The sequence below is a fragment of the Medicago sativa genome, chromosome 6 (assembly GCF_051527215.1).
Source record: "Medicago sativa cultivar Bolivia chromosome 6, Bolivia_mono, whole genome shotgun sequence".
Classification (NCBI taxonomy): Eukaryota; Viridiplantae; Streptophyta; class Magnoliopsida; order Fabales; family Fabaceae; genus Medicago; species Medicago sativa.
This window is the reverse complement of record NC_140754.1, coordinates 17,545,968-17,561,089: the sequence shown is the minus strand read 5'-3', so window position 1 is coordinate 17,561,089 and position 15,122 is coordinate 17,545,968. Positions and strand designations below refer to the sequence as shown.

Below are 15,122 nucleotides of genomic sequence, written 5' to 3'. Positions count from 1 at the left end.
CACGATAAAATCCCGATGCAACTCCGTCAAGCTGAGACACTTAAATGACTATGGCTTATAACTGGAGTAAGCATTAATACAAATTATGCTAAGGTAGTATATATTGCCACGCATGAACTCAACTATACCTGTTTGGAGGTAATGTTACCTGAACTTGTTTTCCATACATTGAGTACCCTAGAATTGTTGCTGCTGCATAGCCAAATGTGCATGATAAATTGTAACTCATCGTATTAGAGAGTAGGAGGAATTGGATGAGCACTATAACAAAAGGCATACAAAATAACAACAGAAGGAGTTCCACTCCATCTAAAAACCCTTCCTTTACCATGAAACCCTGTTCCAACAATTGCGCCATTCCACAACAAAGAAAAGATACCAGCAGAACCATAAGACAACAAACTCATGTTCTCTAACAAAACAGTAGGCAAAATATTGTGCCACCAATTGTTAATCAGGTGAATTTGCACGTTCGGTACTGGTTTGTTAAGGCTGTCTCCTTCTAAATTAAGAAAGCCTCGGACATTCCAATAAAGGAAATTCATGATGAAGAAGATGGAGGTGTACCCTTTTCCCGGGTGTTGTAGGTAGCCTTTCCTAACACTTGTTTTTTCATTGCTTGTTGCTGCTTTTTGGATAAAACTTGCGTGAAGCCTTCAGCCGCCATCCGTTGGTCATATTCACGAATACGTGCCCATAAATCCAAATCACTCTGGACATTCTTCGAAACCGGAATCTCTTGGTGCTGAACAGGAGCAACACGCACAGGAGCAGTGGCCTCTTGCATAATCTCAACATTCATGTCATCAGTTACTGCATTTTCTGTAGTGTTTGTCTGAGTTTGTGCTTCCAACTCCATAACCATCCCCAATGGTGGTGTCTTTACCAATTAAGACACCGTACCTAATAGGTACCCCCATTGGGGAATTTTTTTTTGGGGGTCTCTTAAGACCCGGGGTCTTATTTAAGACCCCCAACTTTAAACGGGACCCGCACGCTTTTAATATTAAAAAATTGAAATGTAGTGATATAAAGTTATTGATAGTTGATTAGTGGGTCCCATTTAAGAACTTTGTGTGAGATCTGGGTTGGAGGGATTGAGTGCTTATTAGGTACTACTATTAAAAAATAATAAAAGAGTGATGTGTACGTGTGGGACCCATTTAAGTACCCAAAAATGGGTGTCTCCATTGTGGATGCTCTAACATCTGTAAAGGAAGGCTAAGATGCTGCAGTAGTTTCATCTTCTTGTGTCTCCGCTGTTTCAGATATTTTTTCAAGAACATGAATCGAATTGTTGGGGAGCTTTTCCCGTTGTATTACTTCTTCAACAACCGGAATAATTAGTGGCATGGCCAAAATCTCGTTATCGTGTTGGTCTTGGTTCGAGGCCAAAGTATCATTATGTTGCTGGTCTTGGTTAGTAGCAGCAACCTGAATGGGAACAACATTCGTGCGTTTTTCAAGGTTCGATTTAGTGGGAACAGACTGTAATTGTAATGTAGTGGCATCCGCTTGCGGTATTGAACTGTCAGCTGCATCGTTATTTACCACCGGAGCTTCAAAAGACTGTTGGTGTGGTTGTGAGACATCATTTGACTGCTGAACATCACGTGCCTGATGATTTTGCTGTGGGGAAACGTGAGTTTCCACATTTTCTGTAGGAACTGGCTGCGGATTTAACTGTAGAGCTTGAAACGCCGCAAATGAACCTATTCCAGAAGGGTTATCCTTTAAAGGAACCCATTCAATTCTTTTTATTGGAACCTGTTTTTTCTCTTGAACTACCTTTTCCTTGTTTGCATTACTATCCTTTTCTTTCCGGGGGTAAAGCCACCGACAAGCAGTAACAACATGGCCTATATTTTGACAATGTGTGCAAAAATCCGGCATGCGCTCGTAAACAACCTCAACAGGAAACGCAAAGCCTTCTCTTTCAACAACAATTTCATAGAAGATCTTGCGAGTAAAATCCATATCTACGAGAATTCTAGCATAATGGCCAAACAACCGGTTGGTAGTCGCATTATCTATTAGAAGTGGGGTGCCGACGGCATTTGCAATCTCACGGAGGGTTCTCTCCATCCAATACTCCTAAGGTAACTCCATTAGCCGAATCCAAACCTGAGCATGGGAATTGCATTGATTATGCATGTTAAAATCCTTAGCCCATTCGAAAAGCCTTAGCCCATTCAAAGCTGATAAAATAATATTAAGTGATGTGTACATGTGAGGTCCATTTAAGGAGTCCCTATCAGTGAACTACCATTGTGGACGCTCTTATATAATACTAACATATAGTATCATCTTTATCCTTAAATATTCTTTAAAAAAAAATCTTTATCCTTAAATATTGTTCATTTTAAATAAAAAAAATGATCTAAATAAAAGTTACATTTCAAATTCTGTATAAATTACTATTTTTTAAAATACACTCCTAGCTCAAGCAGCCCCATTTAATCCTAACATTCATATTATAGATGATGTATCTTTATATATTTAGCACATTTTAACTAATGAAATGCAATGAATTTATTCCTAAAAAAAATGTTTTTTAGATTATTTCATTGATTAATTACATGCACGCGTAGGAGAGTAGATCATAAAAAATAGCAGCGTGGACGTGTAATGATCTCAAATTTAGCACAAGTAAAATAATGAATCTCAAACAATTTTCATTAGTAAAAGATGAGTACAAAGGAACAATTGATTGAGAATACAAGTGTTGATAAGAACAATTTGTTAAAGTGAAAGGAGCTGAAATAAAGATAGATCTAAGAACAGGCTTAGGAAGAAGAAATTATTCCGAAGAATGCCAAAAGGAGGAAGTAGAGACTTTCATCAAATTCTAGACACCCTTCTTGTTAACCACTTGCTCTATTTTATAGAAGGTTAAGAGAATATTATCCCTTAATTGTTGGATCAAGTGACACATGTCCCTTTTCTCTAACCAATTGTTGATTCCACTTTGATGACTTGGCATTGTTTGTATTTGAATCATAACAGGACGCTCATAAGCCATAATCCGTGATGAAATTGTTGTTAGAGTACACAATCAATGTTGTAGAATTGAACATATTGTACTTAAAGAATACATCAGGAATAAGTTTTTTTTTTACTCAAACAAGTTCAAAATACTGCTTTATTAATAATAATAATAATAATAATGGAAATATAATCTTGAATATGATGAAAAATGTTGCCCAGAATGTAAAAGATAAATGCTCTAGCTCATTTGTTGATTGTCTAGTAAAAAAAAACTTAATCATTGTTGTACATATTCAACAATATTTTTATTTTAGGAAAATATACAAAAATATACACATGAATTATACAACATACTTTTCTTAATTTATAAATATAACGGTAACAAGCAAGAAAATAAAATTCTTTTTTTTGACAGAAAATAAAATTCTTCTTAACAAAATAGACATAGAAAGATATTATGACTTTGATATCTTTGTCTCCTACCGTAAAGATTAATCTATCGAGTTAGATTGAATTATGATGGATGATAAAACTCTCATTTTAAAGATTCAATGTTGGTGCATTTCTAAGTATGATTCGATCCAAAACTTCTAGTTAAGTTGAAAGATATTTATTTTTGTGGTGGCCGATGTTTGAACCCCACACCTTGTATATATTATGCATTGTCTTTATCAACTGAGATAAGCTCACAAGGACAATTGAAAGATAGTTATTATAAGAGTAAATAGGCAATTTCTCCCCCGAAATTGCAAGGTTTGTCAAATATCCTCTTGTAGTTAACGAAACATCAATTACCCCCCTGAAATTGCATAACGTTAATCAATTTACCCCCTCCGTCAATTTTTCTGTTAACTGTTTACGGTTATGATCAATTACCCCCTTGAAATTTTACACTTATGTGCAAAATGCCCCTGAACTTGAAAAATTTAAAAAAAATTGAAAAAATTCTAGAAAAATATTAAAAAATTCTGGAAAAATGAAAAATCATTAAAAAAAATGAAAAAAAATATTAAAAAATTCTGGAAAATTGAAAAATTAATAAAAATGAAAAAAATCTGAAAAAATTTAAAAAATCTGAATAATCTAATAAAATGAAAAATAATGAAAAAATTCTGAAAAAAATAAAAAAGATTAAAAAATTCTGGAAAAAAAAATTTCTAAATTTCTAAAAAATTAAAATTCTGGAAAAATGAAATTTTCGAAATTTTAAATTTTAATGAAATTCTGGAAAATAAAAATTCTGGAAATTCTCGAAAATAAAAATTCTGGAAAATAAATTTTAATGAAATTTTAAATTTTCGAAAATAAAAATGAAATTCTGGAAAAAAGAAATTTTAACGAAAAATTTTCGAAATTTTTGAAATTTTCATTAGTATTTCTCAAAAATTTTCCGGGAATTTTCGTGTATTTATAAACCGAGAATAAGGGGAAAAATATGTGTATTTATAAACCGAGCTTAGGTTTTTTTTATGTATTTTTCGAAATTTCGAAATTTTCATTAGTATTTTTTCCGGGAATTTTTGTGTATTTATAAACCGGGAACTTTTTGTGTATCTATAAACCGTGAATAAAGGAAAAAATACACTGAAAAAACCTAAGCTCGACATATATACTAATCAAAATTTCGGAATTTCGAAAAATACATTTTTTCCAGAATTTCGAAATTTCGACAAATATACTAATCAGAATATTTTTTATTTTCCAGAATTTTTTCATTATTTTTCATTTTATTAGATTATTTTATTTTTATTAATTTTTTCAGAATTTTTAAATTTTTTCAGATTTTTTTTTAATTTTTCCAGAATTTTTAAATTTTTTCATATTTTTTTTTATTAATTTTTCCAGATTTTTTTAATTTTTCCTTTTTTTTCATTTTTATTAATTTTTCATTTTTCCAGAATTTTTTAATTTTTTTTAATATTTTTCCAGAATTTTTTCAATTTTTTTTAATTTTTCAAGTTCAGGGGGCATTTTGCACATAAGTGTAAAATTTCAGGGGGGTAATTGATCATAACCGTAAACAGTTAACAGAAAAATTGACGGAGGGGGTAAATTGATTAACGTTATGCAATTTCAGGGGGATAATTGATGTTTCGTTAACTACAGGGGGATATTTGACAAACCTTGCAATTTCGGGGGGGAAATTGCCTATTTACTCGTTATTATAATTTCATGAAAGTGTTCAAGTAAAAAGATAATACAATTCAAAATAGAGTATTGATAATACAATTCAAGATAGTTATTATATATTTTTTTTTGAGAAAAAAAGATAGATTATGAGTAAAAAAAGTTTTGAAATAGTTGAGGAAAACGACAAGAAATCGTGCCGGCAACGACCGGCAATCTACCTTTACTCCAAAAACGGTGGTAACCTACCACTACCCTCCAAAATCACTTCAAATTCAAAAACACACCTTCCCATCCTAATACGGCGTCGTTTCACATTTCACAAAAAACACAAGGACCCCATTACCTAAAAATAACTAAAATCTTATTTTGTTCATTCATAATTTTTTTGCAAGTTGCGACCCAATTACATGAGATATAAGCGCATTAGTGAATTTAACTTAGTTGATAGAGATATTATATTATATTTCTCTCTGAGCTCAGTTCGGTTGATATGAACAATGCATAATATACGTAGAGGTCGGATTTCAAACCTCGATACCATACTTCTCTACATTTAAAATGCGTGAGCTTCGACCACTAGACTATATTGCATTTCAATTATTCATCTTGTAAAGTTATTTTTCTTTTTTTGCGTTAACTTGGATTCTATTCTTCTCGCTAAAACTCATTTACTACGTGAATTATGATTTAAATGGATTGAGTTACAGAGATCACGAAGGTCAATACAAACCTCTATGACATTTGTAACCATTAGCTACTAAAGACCGGTGGCGACCGATAACATAGTTAAACTCACTACGAATAGAGGTCAACTCCTTACTAATCGAATAATACTTCTTCAAACCGAAATTCAAAACATTTAATTTTTACAATTGATTCTAACTAAATATATTGTTACTTTTACATTTAACTAATTTTATCTAGAATCAAATTTTCAAAATCAGTTTATCTCATTACATAACCAAACACACAATAAAGAAAAATAAAATAAAGAAACACAACACAGCGAGAGAGAAAGATCAGAGAGAAAACAAACACACAGAAAAAAGAAGCAGAAGAAGCAAATTATAGCTTTTTCTCAAACGCGCGTTTCGCGTTTAAGTGCTTTTGGATCCACATTTCACATCTCATTATCTCAAACCTCCGCCGTGTAAGAATCAGCAAATCGTAGCAGCTTTCTCTTAACCGCGCGTTTAAGCTTTGTTTCAAAACGCGCGTTTAAGTTAAGCTTATTTTCAAAAACCGTATGAGAAGAAGGTGATGACGATGGATAGAGAAAAAGAGAGAGAAATCGAACTAGAAAGTGCAATGTACACGAATTGTTTGTTGTTAGGTTTGGATCCATCGGTTATTGGAGTTGGAGCATCGAATTCAACTCCTCGTGTTGGTGCATTTCGTCATTCCAACCCTAAATTAGGAGAACAGTTGCTATATTTCATTCTCTCTTCTCTTCGAGGACCAATTCAATCTTCAAAAGTAATTTTCACTCTCGAGATTTTGTTACGTTTTTGTTATTTGTGTTTGATCTTGTAGTTTAACTTGTTTTTTGTTTGGATCTTGAAGGATTTCGATAAGGTTTGGCCGATTTTCGATTCTGCTCAATCGCGTGATTTTCGTAAGGTAACAATTTCTTATTATTATTTTTATTTTTTGAATTATTTTAGTGTATGTTTGATTCTGCGGTGAGAAATATTGATTTTGAGTGAATTGATTATGTAAAATTGATTCTGGCGAAAATTGAGTTGAAGGTAAAGTGATTTATGTTTGAAATGTGGATGCATTGGTGCAAAGTAAGTTGAACAATAAGTGTATGATTAGTTCCATTTCTAGAGAGGTCAAAATTGAGTTTGGAGGTGTAAAATTGATTCTGACATGTTTGGTTGGATTGGAGTTGAATTTACCTTGTCTCCAAAATTGATTCTACTTGAAGTGAGGATTTGTAGCTTTTGATTTTAGAATTGGTTTTTACACACAAATTTATAGTCACTCACTATTACATGCATGTGTCCAAATATGCATCACTTTATATTCAACTCACTTTTAGTCGGGATCAATTTTACATAATCAATTTACTCAAACACAATTCTTGTCACCTTAGAACCAAACATAAACTAAATTTGAGTGTAAAAATCAATTCTAGAATTAGAACTTACGATTTCTAGGTACAAGTATAATCAGTTCTACTTTAGAGGAACCAAACATACCAAAATCAGTTCTAAACCTCTGGAATCTACGTTGGTTCCTCCAAAAGTGGAACCAATCATACTCTAAAAGTTTAATTTGTATGCACTGCCAGTGTAGAAGTTTTACAATATCACGACAACAGAACCAATTGTGTGTGGCTTTAGAAGTTGTTATGATAAAAGTGAAATGTTTTTAATGATCCAACGTTTATGATTGACAATGTAAAATTCTTTAGACTGACTGTATATATGAACTAAATCCATTTTTTTATTCTGTTGTGCATTTAAATTTGAATGAATTTGGTGGAATGTGTTTGGTAGGTTGTGCAAGCGATTATTAGTGAGCTTGAGTCTCAAGGAGCACTTCCTAGAAGCAATTCGAGGGTTTCTTCGCTTGCTACTTGTTGTGGACCTAGGTTGGTATTCAATCTCATGTAATGTAATTGTTGATTGCAGAAGGTCTAGGTGATTTGTTATCTGTGCTTGTATTTAGTTCATTGTTTTGGGAAAAATAAGTTTTATTTAGGGGTTTGCCTTTTTTCAATTTATTAATGTTATTAGTATTGTATATTGTGGGCCTAGTCTGATTTAGTTTTGACTGAGAAATGTTGTGCGCTTGCTGCGATTGGTTTATTCGTTAAGGTTCGATGGAATGCTATCCGCCTATCCCTCTATTAGCTCTAGCATAAGGTTGTGGTTTGGGAATCTTGTTGGATTCGTTGCTGGTCGGTACTGTCTTCTGCTTCTTTTTAATCGGTGGCTTTTTAGAGTGGTGATGCATTGTGCAGCAGGGTACTTCTTCAGCTGATGTAGCTCTACACTGGCAGATTTAGTGGGGGCGTTGAGCTTGTAATGTTGGTGCTGCTAATTGATCTTCAATAATGGTGTTTAGAAATCATTATATGGCTTCTTAATACGCAGAATTTTTTTAATTAGACGTATTGAAAGAGCATAAGCTGAGTGTAGTATTCAATATTCATGAGGATAGTTGGGTAGATGAGTGGACATATAGAACAAGATAAGATTGTGAGTGAATAGACAGATAACACCTATTATCTACGAAAAATATGGCAGAGTTTTGTGTAAAATAGTTAATCATTGGAGAAGAAGACCAATAGAACCCCAGCCTAGTAAGATGTATTGATTAGATGGATGATAGTCTAAGTATTAGTTCTAAAGGATTTAGTTCTAAATGGTTTTACCAAAGAGGAGTTTACCAAAGAGAAGTTGTGACCCACGTTGGGAAAACATTTCTTTTTTGTTGTTGTTATATTAGAATCGGATGACGTAATCTCATGTGGTTTGTTCACAGAAGCTCCTTGTTTGAATTCTTGTAAAGACAGTTTTAAAGTTATTTGAATGTTCATGTTAATGTAGGTTTGTTGAACTTTTGTGGCAACTTTCGTTGCATGCTCTGCGAGAGGTTCATCGACGGACATTTACTTCGGACATTGCATCTAATCCATTGCCTACGCCATTGACTGATGTAGCATTCTCACATGCAGCTACTCTACTTCCAGTTACAAAGGTATTAATGATAATCCATAAAATTTTAGGAAAGAATGATACTCTACTTATGAGGAGTTTGACATGTTGTCTGTGGAATAAAAAAACTTGTCAGTCTGAATTTTTACAAAATACAGTTGTCTATTTGCTGTGCTCCATCTTATAATAAGTGTTGTTTAAACTAATGTACAAGACTGAAGAAAACTATTGATTGCACCCATTCCCAAAGTAAAATAATTTTGTTTGACTAAAATGTCATTGTAATTGGGGTTAGATGTAATTATACACTACTTTGTCTTTAGTAACGTGTCTTTGATTTTTAACAGGCAAGAATAGCCCTTGAAAGAAGGAAGTTTTTAGAAAATGCAGAAATGGCTGTACAACGGCAGGCTATGTGGTCTAATTTGGCTCATGAAATGACTGCTGAATTTCGCGGGTTATGCGCTGAAGAGGTGCATCAATAGCTGAAGTCTATTTTCCAAGTTTATTTAGATATAGTTCGTATTTTACCTCTCCACATCTAGACAATTCTTTATGCATTTTTCTCTAAGCGATTATAATGTAAAACCTTAATTCAGGCTTATTTACAACAAGAGTTGGAAAAACTGCACGACTTAAGAAATAAAGTCAAATTGGAAGGAGAACTCTGGGATGATCTCGTATCTAGTTCAAGTCAGAATTCCCATTTAGTTTCTAAGGCTACTCGCCTATGGGATTCTTTATTAGCTCGTAAAAGTAAGTGAAAAAATTTATATTTTGCTTCCCCGTTGCATTTGTCGAGTAAATGTCTACTAATGGTGTTTAAATTTTGTCAATATTAATGTACAGGTCAACACGAAGTTCTTGCATCAGGGCCTATTGAAGACTTGATAGCTCATCGGGAACATAGGTAATGTACTGCACTTACCTTGCCTTTCCAATATCTGTAGATCAACTGTTCTGGCTAACCATTTTGTACATAAACTTCAGGTACCGAATCTCTGGATCATCTCTGCTTGCAGCAATGGACCAGAGTTCCCAGGCTCCTTATTCAGATGTATTATCTGGTGATTCTGGGGATTTGTCTTCAGTTCAAACGGACAACAAAGGGGAGATTGATGGATCTCACTTTAGCAGTGAGACATTGACAACAGTGGATGATAGAAATGGGAGAGTCCACCAAACTGTTGACATAGCAGAAGTTATACGGCGATGGACACATGCTTTGCAACGTATACATAAACAATCACTTCATCTGGTATGCTGTTTACAAACTTTCCTTTAAAGATGGTTACCTGTATATGATCTGTATGAGTACCTCTATCCTACAAGTTTTGTGTTAACCTAATCACTTTTATTTCGGGAATAAAAAACCAAACTTCTTTAGTTACATTCTTTATCAAATGTCTTGACTTTTGTAAAAAAACCTTGGGCATTTAGTCATCTTCATATTTTATCAGCTAACATTCTACTTTTGTTAAGTTATATTTCTACAAGAAAGATCTGGGAGAATTATTAAACTCTAAAATCATGATAAAGATCTCTTCCTTGAACATATGATGGCTAGTTAATATATGTTTGTGCCGATATTTTTGTTATGTTTGTATATTTATGGTTGTATAGTTCAAAATCTTGAAAAATTGGATAATCTAGTCTGTGTTGCACCAAAAGCTTGGGATTTTGATTTATTGATTCAATTGTGTTCAGTTGAGTCACAATGCCTAGTAGTAGTAAATGGATTACACTTTTCACTCTTATTTATTACATACTCAAGCTTTTGACCATCTGCAGGCAAAAGCAAATGATGGAGAGGGTCCAGATATATTGCGTAGTGCACAGGAAGGGAGTTCAAGTGGCCATGCTGAGTCTTTAGCAGCAACTCTTGCAGAGCATCAGCAACACTTGGCTAGCTTCCAGGTGATGCATTAAAACAAGCTTTAAAATATGAAAAATCTTATCAGTGTTGAAGTGCTTCTAAACACGGTTTCATTTTCTATTTGTCATGAGCTTTTTGATCAAGTTTTTAGACAACTTCTACCATACTTTCATTGATCCTGCATCTTTTCGCTGAAGGGAGCTTTTTGCCTTATATGTCTTGTCACAGTGTTTGTGGACGATATCTTCTTCTTTTCAGCTGCAAACAGACATTTTATTTGCCCTTTGTTAACAGCTTCTTATATATGAATATAATTAATAACAACAATAATAATAACAAAAATAATAATAATATCAGGTGTTTGGGTAAACAACTTAAGTACTTTGTTTCTTCCTCCTTAATTAATATTTAGCTTTTGAAGGAGGGTTTTCCGAGTGATTCGATACTTATCAAATACCAATTGGTTTTGTTCTATGAGAAGTAAAGAAGAAAGCAATAAAACCTTGTGCTAGTTACATTGATTTTATCAATTACGTGCTGGTTCTACTGATAAATATTGATATGTTGTCTAATGAGTCTTTTCTCTGTCTTCCCCCTGTTCATGCTAGTGGTATAGTATTTTATACAGAGTTAACCGATAATTACTGTTCATATACTCGCAAGATTCTTCTTTAGGAATTTGACATTGTTGCGTTTTTCTTTAGGATTTCTGAATCATACGGAGTTGACCTGTAATTACTGTTCATATACTCGCAAGATTCCTCTTTAGGAATTTGACATTGTTGCATTTTTCAATTACAGGTGCTTATCAACCAACTCAAAGACGTTGCCCCAACAATTCAGAAGTCCATATCAGAGTGTACAGAAAAAGTGAACTGCTTGGCCTCCAATCTAACTCCACATCTATTGAACAGACATCATAGCCAGTCAACATCACCTATCCAAGCACAGAGCAGTGGGAGGATGGTAATCTACTATTTTATTATGTCGCAACTATTACTTCTTTGTTGCTATTTCTTTCACAATACATGGTCTGATTTTATCCCTATTTTTTATTATCAATTTTAATATTATTCAGGAAAGTGGTACCGATGATGTTGGTGAGTTGGCTTCAAGAATGTCTAATGTTCAGCTTGACAAGGTTTCTGTTAGTCCCTCCACTTTAAAACTTCCTCAGTTATTTAGCATGACCCCGTCTTCTGGAAAAGCTGGAAATGTGCAAAGGCGGCATGGTTATGCTTCTCAAACCAGCCAAACAGAGAACCTTTCTGTTAGTAAATCTTTGGACGCTCCTTCAAATAATGAAGCAGCAAGTTCAGAAGGTGCGTTTTGTTTTCATAATTTTTTAGGCAAAAGATTTCGGGTCTCTACCAAATTGCTTAAGCTTTTTGCAGAATTGGTCCTTGACATGGTATCAAAGCCTTTGTACAGTAGATTAGGATCTTGATCCTATCCTCCTCAATCTCCATTTTTTATATTTAATTTAAATTATATTTTAGCGAAGGGGGCCCACTATTTTAGCACAAAGTGAAGTGGGTTGTTCACTGTCCAGTCTTGGCTAAAAGCAGAGAGTCTGCAATAGAAAATGGTATCTATAGTGATAAACTTAGTAGAAACAATTTATTTAGGTTAAATGCATCTAAAGGTCCTTTAAGTTTTTCGTTTTTCCCAAAGTGGTCCTTTAAGTTTCAAAAGTCCCAAACAAGTCCTTTTCGTTTTTGAATCGTTTCAAACAAGTCCTTTTAGAGGATGATGGTGATGATTCAGATGATAGCAACAAAGAGCATTATCCACCATTTGCCATGCCTAAAAAGATGACTAATTTTAAGTGGGTGTTAGGAGCCAGATTTGGTACCAAAGATGAGTTCAAGGAAGCAATTACCAACTATGCTATCTACAATAGGACTTGTTTGAAACGATTCAAAAACTAAAAGGACTTGTTTGGGACTTTTGAAACTTAAAGGACCACTTTGGGAAAAACGAAAAACTTAAAGGACCTTTAGATGCATTTGACCATTTATTTATAACAATCTCTGGACCGTTATCTCAAAATAGAGAATGTGTTTTTTTGCAATACATCAAATTAGGAAATAACATATAAACTAAGGAAAGAGATATTATACTGTTGCAAGGCAAAATCCTATCAAGAAATTCAAGAGTTTTGGTCTCTCCCTCCCATAAACACTCAATAACTAACCAACAACCACTTTCCCCTTTCCTGTATTTATTACTAAAAATAAATAACACTAACAAATGATAAAAACATAACTGACCATAACTGCCATAATCTACTTCTACCCTTTCCCCTTATATTGTTCTCCAGTAAGAGGTCTAACAGTATTCAGAGATATTAAATCATATTGTGCTCATACTTGTTACCATATATTGATGCTAATGGCTCTGCAAGAGAATTTCATTTGTCTGTATGCTAGAAGTTAAGTGGCTGATAATGGCTCTATTTTGTAGGTAGTGATAGTTTGTTTGTCCAGAATTTGAAGAGGTCAGTAAGAGAAGCTGCACTGTCATTGCAGTCATACAATGTAGAATCATCTCGGAATAGTAGCCATTCTGATGGAAGTTCTGAGCACTTCTTTGTCCCCCTTTCAGAAACTAGCTTTTCTCATTCAGATACAGAAAAAAACGTAACTTCATTGAGGAGCAAAAGGTTATTTGTTTCTCCAATGGACGATCCTTTGCTTGAGAGTCATGCATCAGATGAACAGGAGAGCAAGTTTGATGAATTTTCAGATATGTTGAGTGATATGGAAAGGCTTTCGTATTCTGACAATGTAAATGGGTTTCTCTCGTATATCGGTTCAAATGAAACATCTGATGCACGGCGGTCAATGTTTGACTTTGAGGATGCACAGGAAGTCTTCTCACCACCCATGCTAATGGACTCGTCACTTTTGACTGATCAGTTTGAAGACTTGCTGGGTATGTATTATTTTTCAACCTGATTTTGTTTCAGGAGTTTGTCTTTTAGTTATTCTAATCACTCAATGATTTTAAAATTCTTTGCTAATTTGAAATTTAATTCAAAGCTTAAAAAATGGTATTACTTTTGGGTTTGGGTAGGTTCCTGGTTTCACTTCTCTAAGGAATAAGTGAAATGTTAAAGCAATATTTTGGTATTGATCTGATAAAGTATTTACGCCCTGTTTGGATAAACAACTTATTTTGTAGCTATAGCATAAGCGCTATAATAAGCTCTTGTAAACAAGCTTCCTATTAAAAAAAAAGTTAAACTGTTTTTGTATAATCTATAACCTGTTTTCATAGCTATCCTGGAGAGCTTATGGAAATAAGCTTAAAACAACTAATAAACATGCCATAAGTTGTTTTCATAATTTCTCCCAAACAATGTCACAAGTGCTTATGTCAGTAGATAAGCTCAATAAGTCAATCCAAACAAACCCATAGAATGAAGACCTCAGCTTCAGTGTTCTCTAGACGATGAAATGCAGTTTGAAGAAGACATGTGTTTGTGACACATAAAGTCATGCTTGAACTACAAATAAGGATATTGGATTAGTTAAAGTTACATATATGTATACTCCAAAATTCTGAAAAATCTAGGGGTTATTTTTGGAATTTACATTTCTGCTATTGGGATTGAGTGGAGCCCTGAAAAACATGTAGTTGTGCTTCCTGCATAAGTTTTAGCAAATGTTTATGATTTCTTAGATGTTGGTTAATTGATCAGTCCGAAATTTTGTTGATGCAGCCCCTCTCTCAGAAACCGACACAGCATTGATAGACCATTGAGAATTTAATGGCAACTTCCGAAAGACTTAATCAAGGAAATGGCGTGATTAATGCAGTGGATTGCGATTCTTTTACTGGGATTTTTCACTCCCTTCACGTTGTATGACACGACACTCTTGTATCTTGGCATGTATATTAGAAATGAAAACTCACTTTGTTTTCTTGTACTGTGCAGTGATGATATATACATTGTTCCTTTTCTGAATATGGTTTGGTGATTTCCAATCTTTGTGCACATTGACTGATTAGTGTAATATAATTCTTTGATTTATGATTCCATTATTTGCTTGTCTATAATAATCATATAGTATAGCCAATAATTGAGATATTAGATTGTTTTTTTTGGTTGATATTTACTGTTTCTAAGCTACTGTTTACATGAAGTAATTGAAATATAATGTAGTTATCTTAGTTTATTATCGATCCTTACAATTTGTTAATATGGTTGAGTTGTTAATTAATGGTATGATACTTATATGAAATATAACAAGACATCATGATATTTGATTTAAATAGCTGATTGTAGTGAGAAAAGGTTTATATTAGTTAATACTTAATAGCTTAGGCTTTTTTGAATATCCTCTGCACGGAATTGCAGATGCTAATATTTGAGTCGGATAGAACCATAATAGGTGACAAACTCTCATTCAAGAGATTTAACATTGTTGTATTCTTAAACTGAATTTGAATTC

The 15,122-nt window shown here is 33.5% G+C and overlaps 1 protein-coding gene across 1 annotated transcript; it reads left to right on the top strand.

Moving 5' to 3' along the window:
- Positions 1–6,102: 6,102 nt before the first annotated feature.
- Positions 6,103–14,709, top strand: AUG6 (HAUS augmin-like complex subunit). Its single transcript, XM_085716512.1, has 13 exons — positions 6,103–6,594; positions 6,682–6,738; positions 7,623–7,717; positions 8,679–8,829; positions 9,134–9,259; positions 9,386–9,542; positions 9,636–9,696; positions 9,777–10,044; positions 10,578–10,703; positions 11,464–11,628; positions 11,741–11,984; positions 13,129–13,599; positions 14,390–14,709. Exons 1-13 carry the CDS (start codon positions 6,379–6,381, stop codon positions 14,428–14,430), a joined length of 2,178 nt encoding a protein of 725 aa, XP_085572638.1. The 5' UTR covers positions 6,103–6,378; the 3' UTR covers positions 14,431–14,709.
- Positions 14,710–15,122: the final 413 nt, after the last annotated feature.

Bases quoted from the DNA above. Each gene is read 5' to 3' on its own strand.
- AUG6 (XM_085716512.1), top strand. From the start codon at position 6,379: ATGACGATGGATAGAGAAAAAGAGAGAGAAATCGAACTAGAAAGTGCA. The intron at 6,739-7,622 runs GTAACAATTTCT...TGTGTTTGGTAG, and splicing joins AATCGCGTGATTTTCGTAAG to GTTGTGCAAGCGATTATTAG. The intron at 9,543-9,635 runs GTAAGTGAAAAA...ATTAATGTACAG, and splicing joins TTCTTTATTAGCTCGTAAAA to GTCAACACGAAGTTCTTGCA.